The following is an 8,809-nucleotide window of genomic DNA, read 5'->3' as shown; positions in this document are numbered from 1 at the left end:
CAATCTGAGCCAGTGCGTGTGGGTGCATGGCGCGGTGATTCACCGGCGGCCGGCCATCCGCAACACCTTCTTGTGGCTGCACGTTGCCTCTCCCCGTGTGGTGGTTGCGGGAGGCTCCGGCTCTTCGATGGTGGTTGTTTTCGGGCGGCCCGGTCTCAGGCAAGCGGGTCTGCGGACGACGCGGCGGTTGGTGGCGCAGCTGGGGGAGTTCCGGCTCGTGGTGGTGCAGATTTCTAGGTCATGGAGGAGCAGCTCCCCTCCATCGTAATGGCTTGCCCCGATCTAGTTATGTCGGGTTTTGTCCCTAATGTTCTTCCTCTGCCAATTCATCTTTCTTCATCTTTCTATCAGATGTTGACCTTTTGAATCTGGCAGCTGATGTGTTCCATTGAGTTGAGTTGGCACTTGGCGCACAGACAGTGCATTTAAAAAAAAGCCTTGCTGCCAAATGTAGTTCTCTCTGAACGATTGGCGTACAAAATAATCGGCACCATTTCACGGAGGTCAGCTGGTTGACCCTTGATTTTATAAGCACTTATTAGAGGCTGCCGCTAACTTTTCCGGTGCTCGCCGTGCTGCTCCTGATCCTGCTCCGGTGCTCGCGGTGCTGCTGCTGATCCTGCTCCGGTGCTCGCCGTGCCAAGGCCGCAAGCTACTGCCGGCAGAGCGGCAGGGCAGGAGGACTAACTCAGCGGCAACTAATATGGACCTGAGGGAGTATTAAAATTACTTCATATCGGGGGTCCCAATAATGAAATGTATCGGCACAATGTCAAACAGGAGAGGAGATTCAGACCACTTCCACCTGTATATAAATAGGCTTCACAACATGAGAAGCTACCTCCAGAATAACAAGGGGTATGGACTAACTATACACATGTTATGTGACGTTCATGTACTACTCTACTATATCTATGTAAATCTTAATACTATTTTTGTACTATATATACTACTCCCTCCGTTCCAAAATATAAGACCTTTTAAGAATTTCACTATAAGACTACATACGGAGCAAAATGAGTGAATCTATACTCTAAAATATGTCTATGTACATCCGTATGTAGTTAATAGTACAATCTCTAAAAGGTCTTATATTTAGGAACGGAGGGAGTATTATCTATGTGCAGTTTACAGGAACGGGCAATGGGCGAGGTCAGAACTCGAGGCCTGTGTTCAGTTGAACAGACAAAGATGGAGATCCCATGTTGTCAAGGGGTTTCTCCATGGTGAGCACTACCCCAGAACTCCCAACTTCACCGTTCAACTTGGACCGACCAATCTGCAACAGCACACCATAATTGCCGGGGCATAAGTTCGTGCTTTTGCAGTAAACACGCTTCGGTAAGAAAGAAACGGTCGCGTAATGAGCAACTTGAGGGCTTACAGAAAGAGATGTGAAAGCCGAAGGATGTCTCGAGCAAGAGAAGCCGCACGACACACCGATTTCTTCCTTCAGTGAATGGATAATCTCCGCCCGCATGCCAGGATCACTCCCTCCCAAAGTGGGGCAAACACTGGTGCAAGTGGTTCCATGGATGAGATTATTCATAGTTGCGAGCAGATTGTGTAAACAGAAAAATAAAACTTGCAATACAACTTATCAACTAAAGTAGCTACTAGTAGGGAAGAAGCTGTAGTAAGCAGCCACCATTATTTTCTACTGTTGGCAGAAACAGAAAACGACCTCAAGCAATATGGACTGCCATATGCCAACTAATGAACACAAAAATGCAAGTATGATATACTTAGTGCAGCATGGAGCATGATCCGAATTGGCATATTTGGACACTGTTTCATCAACGACGTTTGCTAATCTGGCATTAACTATGGGTAAACATCCCATACAATAGCCGTTGCCATTTTCAAACCAACCCAGATAATCTATTCACCAGTCCTCTTGATATCATATCAGTAAGGGCACCGACCTGACAAATACTACACGATGACTATTTTGAACTGTGACTAACAGCAATCCAGCCTTTTACCAAGTAAGACCAATCCACCTTTTTACCGAGCTGAGAAACCGGTTACGGTTATGAGCAAGTGTGTATAGTTCACTACCTGACTTGGGTGCTGGGTCTCATCATAAGGCCAGACTTTTTCCATGCTACCGCGTGGGCGACTCCAAATGACAGAGAATTGTCAGGCCATTGATATGTAGGGGTAAACCATGTGCCTTGCGAGCTCTTCAATGGGGAAACATTTAACAAATAAAAGGACAAGTGAAAGAATTAGGAACTCACTGCAAGAAGATAGAGTAATGTAAACTTTGAAACAAATAAAAAAAAATAGCATGTGTAAGGCATGTTATTGTTGTTTCATAATAGAAAAGTTCTTGACAATCTGCACAGTTCAAACTGTTTCCCTAAGAATTTACAAACATAAAGAAAAAAAACTGTGCAGTTACATAGCTAGCATTGACCAACCTTGAAGGAGAAGCCCAGTTTGGTTTCTCCAGGAATTTTTCCATGAGCTTGAAGCAATCCACCAAATAATGGGAGAAAACCACTTGCTGTTATCCCCTCACCAGCAACATATCTAAATTGCCCATTTGAGAATTCCACATCCATGAAGGCCTGCAATAAAGAACAACCAAGGGAAGATGATACGATGGTAACAAGTACTCCCTCCGTCCCAAAATAAGTGTTCCTGATTTAGTACAAGTTTGTACTAAACCAACGACACTTATTTTGGGACGGGGAGACTATTATATATCATCAGTAGGATGATAGCCTTTGGTAAATTTGCCAGCTATACAGGTGCCTATCAATGTACATCCACAAACAAACAGTCGTGCCAAGAATTGACGCACTCCTTTTAGGTTTACATGTTTCCAGTAAATTAAAAGGTTAGATGGTTGCACTAAGCATGGACAAGCTCCATTGTTTTTTATTTCCTTATAAAACTCATACAAAGTTAATGGGAAGGTTGATAGTCAAAAAAATGTTAATGACAAGGCCTAGTGAAACAATAATAACCTTCATAGACACATGCACCACATGATGGCAAAATACAGGGGGCAAGCAAGCTAAATATTTGCACAGCTAACTAAACTATCCGGCAACTTAGTACACAGACTGATGATCCGCAAACTTTGGTCAATAAAATTGGAATACAGCTGACACTGGATAGCTACTAGGAAAAACACATAAATGTTAACTGAAAGCAGAGGGCAAAAGGGCAAGGTAAGAGCAACCAACATGTCTACTTACACAAGCTACTGGGTTGAGGCACATCATGGACATCAGCAACCATTTTTTCTGTTTTGACCAGATAACTGGACATAAGGAATGCACTCCATTCTACAAGAAACGAATAAGTTTTTAGTATGTCAATACATGCACACAAAGAGCTTGAATGGACACAATTTCAGAAGATGGTTAAGTACTGAATGCATTAGAAAATTTAGCAGAAATAAGTATGCAAAATACATGCTTACAATATGGAGAATATTTCTAATGGATAACAAATTAACAATGACTCTGCTAGAGTTGAATTCAGCATCTGAACACTTTTATGGATCTGCATACAGAAATATGATCATGCATTTTAGAATCAAAGTTTCCACATCTTAAATCAGAATAGCTAGGAGAGGGCATTACAATTGCAAGCTTCCACAGAACAGTCCTAAATCAGACTAGCTAACAGAACAGAATCACCAAGAATTGATGCAGAGCAAGATGGGCATTCCCTAATTATATACCATTCCTTGATGATTACATGACCAATCAACTAGAAGAAAAAACTGGTTTCAGTTTCAAGTAGATGCTATGCATAATATTCGCACTCTTGTAGTATATTTCACATTTTACCAATATACAATGCAATGTATATAAAGCTTTAGAGATTACCATTCATAAGAAAAGGCAAAAAAAAACACTGTTCTAGAAAGTTATCTGAAGGATAAAATAAATAAAAACTAATGAACATGCGCAGATTCATATATCAAGAATAAGAGAAGTACCTTGTGATCATAAGCATACCAAATGAGGTGTTGCTTTGACAGATTAATAGGCAAAAGAAGTGTTGTAGAGTCTCGCACAAAAAGTAAGGGACCCAACTGAATAAGGAAACCAGGTGCATTGTCATTTCCATTAGTTGAACCACCTCGTGATGATTCTAACCTCCAAAAATCTCCACGTGCAACAACTGAACTATCAACAGTGTGGTGCCTTGTATTGTACATTGCCGAGACATTTACAGTCCCCTGCATCATCATCATTACAGGTGTTATGATGTGTACTTGAGCATATTGAATGTGTTTCAGCACCGCAGACCCAGTACAATTACACTCTAAACCTGTACAAAAACCCATCATAAATCTGCAGAAAAAAAGAAGGGTATAACCTTTGGTATACGAAAAGGATATCTGAAGTACATGTACTACTAAATGACAAACATATAGCCACAAACAGTATATCATGTTGAAATTTAAGAGGAGTGTTAGCTTTTAACCCAAACAGTCAATCAGATTATTTCCAACAATGAACGCAACCAGTTACAACAACAAGCACATACCCACCATTCTACAACTAAATCATCCATGCATTAGCTAAGCTTCCACACGTATAAGATACTACATCATCTCACTTTGAAGCATTGTGTATCAGACATGTGTAAGGGAGAGCAGAACACATATGGATTGAGATGGGAATCCAACATTGGTACCTGAGGCTTCATAAATCTTCCCAGAGTCCCAATCTCGAACTCGAACCCCTCTTCTTCTTCATCGGACCCATCCGCACCCTCGGCCGCCCCAACACCGACCGCACTGGCGGCGGCGGCACTACCAGTGGCGGCCGCGACCGCCGCAGCCACCTCCTCGAGGGAATCCCTTTCCCCGACACCCTCCAAGGCTACCCCGCCGCCCTCGGCAGCCCTCTCCGCAACGAGCCCCGCCTCCCCCACGTCCACCGCCGCTGGCGTTGGCGGCGCAGCGGGGCCCTCCCACTTCCGGCGCCGGGCGCCCTCCGCGCGGAACGGCACGGGAATCTGCCTCGACAGCTGCTGCACGGCGCCGCCGACGGAGGCGCCGAGTTCGGAGCCCGCCTGGCCGAGCCGTCCGCCGATCTCGACGAAGGAGGCGACGGCCACGGCGGGGAGGTCGACGCCCCCGCCGCCGACGAAGGGCACGGCGGGGAGCTCGATGTCGAAGGGGATGAGCTTGAGCGGCAGCGGCGGGGCGGGCCACGGGAGCTGCGGCGGCTGCACGTGGAGGAGGAGGCCCGAGACGCCCTGCGCGAGCCGGTAGGCCAGGTCCTGCCCGTGCCGCTGCACGCCCAGCAGCGCGTCCAGGGAGATCTCCATGGACTACGGCGAAGCGGATAGACTCGAGCGGCGGCGGAATGCGGAGGCTAGCCGCTAGCGTGTGTGGTGGCGGTGGCGGCACGGCGGGGCTGGGGTCGATGACGCATGCCAGCCTGCTTGTCCGGGAGTGGAATGTGGATGGCGTATCGTGTGGATATCCTGTGTCGAACCCTGCCCACATGCATTCAAATCAGATTTCAACGAACCTTCCAATTTTCATGTGAACCGGATGGTTTGTTAGCAAAGTTCAGACATGATTTGCAAAAAAATGGACGTCATTTCGTCCGTTGAACTGAACAAAGCCCGCAACACTCGAAATATAATTACAGAAAATAACACAGCTCATTTTTAACTAGCGTGCCGATATCCCTACTACTACATCAATAGTTCGGATACGAGATACCAATACCGGATATTCAACGAGTTTTTCCGGATTATCGATTTCAAATTCAATGGTACTGAAGTTAGAACTGGCATATGCCGTCCCACACATGATGCCCCCTGAGGGTCATACAAGAATGTATGTGTGTTAATGGCATGTCCTTGACCCTGTAGTACATCATGGCACCACGTGTAGGCTATACAACATGTAGAGCAACATTGAATGAATGAGAAATTAATCAACATGTAGAGTAAAAAAGAGCAAAACTCGAAAACTCAATGGTTGAAGATCCCAATGGCCACATTGTCTTCACTTGGTGAATTGCACCGCAAAACTTCATGATGGAGCTGCAAATGGTGTACCACTGATGCGCTAGCGGCTTCACATTGCGTTCATGCATGGCATGCATGTCGTAGGACGTGAAGTTCTTCCGCTCATGAAATAAAGTATGCAAGCTTTGATAGAAGGTCATGCCCTTGTTACCTACAAAGTTCGCATATACGGCTAACCATGCATCACACAACAACTCATTCTCGATCAGGGAGTACCCCACCATCGTGTACTTTAAAAACAACAAGAAATTCAAACAAAAAGCTCAATGGCATTTGATCGAACATGTGTCGGTCGTGGTGGTTGGGAGGGAGTCGTGGGTGGCCAACAACGTAATCCAAGGTGGGCAACTGTGTGGGTGAGTTTTGCCGACGTCGGAGGATGCATGGGTGGCGGTCGAAGAGGTACATCAACGCGTTGCATGAGGAGCGACGGATGAAAAGAAAAGGGGAGTCATGGGTGGCCAACAATGTAGTCCAAGGTGGGCAGTCGCGTGGGTGAGGTCTGCAGACGTTGGAGGATGCATGGGTGGCGTCCGAAGAGGTACATCGACGCGTTGCATGAGGAGTGCCGGATGAAAAGAAGAGGCGAGCAAAGGTGGAGTGGAAGAAAAAGGGACCAGGAGGGGGATTTGAGTGGGCCTGGGATGTCAAAGTCATTCGTGGCTGATATCCAGACTCCCGCAAAGCCCCGCCCCCTATTTGTTTCCGGTTTATGGGAAAAGGATGCCCGGACCGACCCATGGAGAATACATGATCATGTTGGATAACAAAGCACATATGGACCGCATGATCTAAACGAATGTGGGCGATTTGGGAGTCTATGTTGGAAATGCCCTAAGTACTTTATCAACATGTTGGCTACAATGGAGAAAGGGAATGAAAATTTACATGTGAGAATTTAGGAGAGGATTATGCATGAGGCTGGGGTGATGTCTAGAAAGTTTATGAATAGGCCAGGAATGTGACTAACATGCTCCACTCGAGGGGTAGCCTTTGGCTTCCTATTACTCGTAAGACATTTGGTGAATTTTTTTACGTCAAACTAACAATTTTAAGGCATAGTCTATTATTCAGTTGAAAAGGAGTGTAACTATTTATTTTAGTTCTATGTTCAATCTTAACAGGTCTCCACTGAAAATACTGGTATATCAAAACAATGTTTGGAACGGAAGACAACATGGGCCTTTGAGATCTGTGCCGGGGATTGCTGAAATATGGGGTGCGCTTTAGACCCATCCAATATTTCAGAACAAATTCTAAGGACCCATGTAGGTGTCATGACAAGCGGTGCGGTAGGAAGTTTCGTACAACCCCGCTATTGGAGGAACAGATGGATCACCTTATAAAGAATTATCTTTCACATGCTATTGGAGCTTGAGAGGAGAAGTGGTTCCCGCACGCTCCTCCTCCACCATGCGCATGTGCTTAATTTTTGCCGGTCAGTAAAGGAGAAATCCTTAACTGACGAGCCACAATCAGATATGTCAGTTTGTGGGTTGTTACCGTCTGGGATGTGAGTCTAGTCCATGTCTCTCCACAAAGTCACCCATATATATTTAAGGCGTCAACCAACCCTAGCCGATACACTAGTGCAGAAAAGCCTAGATATGGCGTGGCAAAAATGGCCTTGCTAGCGTAGGCACCCGACGCCATCAATATGGCGTCATAGTTAGAAAATAATGGTGACGTTGGGTCCCATGCCAACAATATATTACATATTTATGGCGTGTCCATTTGTCCAACGCGAGCAATATATTTTTTGATAAGAAAAAATACTATTTCAAAAACTAAGAGGTTAAACTTCATAAAAGGTACTGATAATTTAAATATACTCATAAACTTCATAGTAATCATTTAAACATGCATACTCATAAACATACTCATAATAAACATATAGTTTGAAACTTAATTAGTACTGATCAACTAACTACTCTTCGTCATCAAGGATTATCCGAATCTGGCGCATCTTCCTCCGATTGCTCTCTCCATCTTGTTTGAAATGAACAACGTTTGTGTGTATATCAATTGTCTCTGTCCTGAGTTGTTTTTCTTCAGCTTTAATTTATCCCTCTCCTCCGCCAATTGATCCCTCAGCCCCCTCAGTTTGTTTGACTTAGTGAGGGCATTAGCACCGTCTCTGAGCAGACTATCAATTTCTTTCTTCACTGCGTCATTGTCTTTTTTGATAATTTTTATGCTCCGCTTTGACGACTCTAAGAGCCACTGATTCCACTGCTCCATGTCGCCCGCCGATTTTTTGTTGCTTGATGAATTTTCCATGTAAGATGTTTTAAATTATGTATAAGTACAAATCATTATGAATTGTGTCGAATTAGTTTCATCTAATCTAGTAGTACCGATGAACTAAACAGTAGTAGTATAACAATTTATATCTATCATCGTGAATTCATCTACTCCCTCCGTTCACTTTTATAAGTCGTTTCAGACAACTGAAATTGAACTGTTTTGCACGCTGTCTGAAATGTCTATAGCGCCTTATAAAAGTGAACAGAGGAAGTAGTTTTTTCTATTACAACGAATTAGTTTCTAGCAATCTACTTCTTCCGTTCCTAAATATTTGCCTTATTAAAGATTCATCTATGGACTACTCCCTTTGTACCCTAATATAAGAGCGTTTGGATCACTACATTAGTGATCTAAACACTCTTATATCAGTTTACAGAGGGAGTACATACTAGTTTATAGAAGGAGTACATATGAAGCAAAATAAATGAATCTACACTCTAAATTTTGTCTATATATATATTTGTATGTTGTCCATCATGAA

General features: G+C 44.2%; 1 protein-coding gene across 1 annotated transcript; it reads right to left on the bottom strand.

Moving 5' to 3' along the window:
- Positions 1–1,041: 1,041 nt before the first annotated feature.
- Positions 1,042–5,461, bottom strand: LOC123448794. Its single transcript, XM_045125811.1, has 7 exons — positions 4,669–5,461; positions 3,965–4,207; positions 3,213–3,302; positions 2,427–2,576; positions 2,062–2,186; positions 1,385–1,514; positions 1,042–1,279 (listed from the first exon to the last, which is right to left on the bottom strand). The coding sequence occupies exons 1-7, from the start codon at positions 5,305–5,307 to the stop codon at positions 1,154–1,156; spliced, it is 1,503 nt and encodes a 500-aa protein (XP_044981746.1). The 5' UTR covers positions 5,308–5,461; the 3' UTR covers positions 1,042–1,153.
- Positions 5,462–8,809: the final 3,348 nt, after the last annotated feature.

Source organism: Hordeum vulgare, chromosome 1H, assembly GCF_904849725.1.
Source record: "Hordeum vulgare subsp. vulgare chromosome 1H, MorexV3_pseudomolecules_assembly, whole genome shotgun sequence".
Taxonomy (NCBI): Eukaryota; Viridiplantae; Streptophyta; class Magnoliopsida; order Poales; family Poaceae; genus Hordeum; species Hordeum vulgare.
The sequence above is the reverse complement of the archived record's forward strand: the minus strand, read 5'-3'. Positions and strand labels throughout refer to the sequence as shown.

Coding starts and splice junctions, on each gene's coding strand:
- LOC123448794 (XM_045125811.1), bottom strand. CDS start 5,307: ATGGAGATCTCCCTGGACGCGCTGCTGGGCGTGCAGCGGCACGGGCAG. Junction 1,515..2,061: donor AGACCCAGCACCCAAGTCAG/GTAGTGAACTAT, acceptor CACTTGCACCAG/TGTTTGCCCCACTTTGGGAG. Junction 1,280..1,384: donor CGGCTTTCACATCTCTTTCT/GTAAGCCCTCAA, acceptor GTGCTGTTGCAG/ATTGGTCGGTCCAAGTTGAA.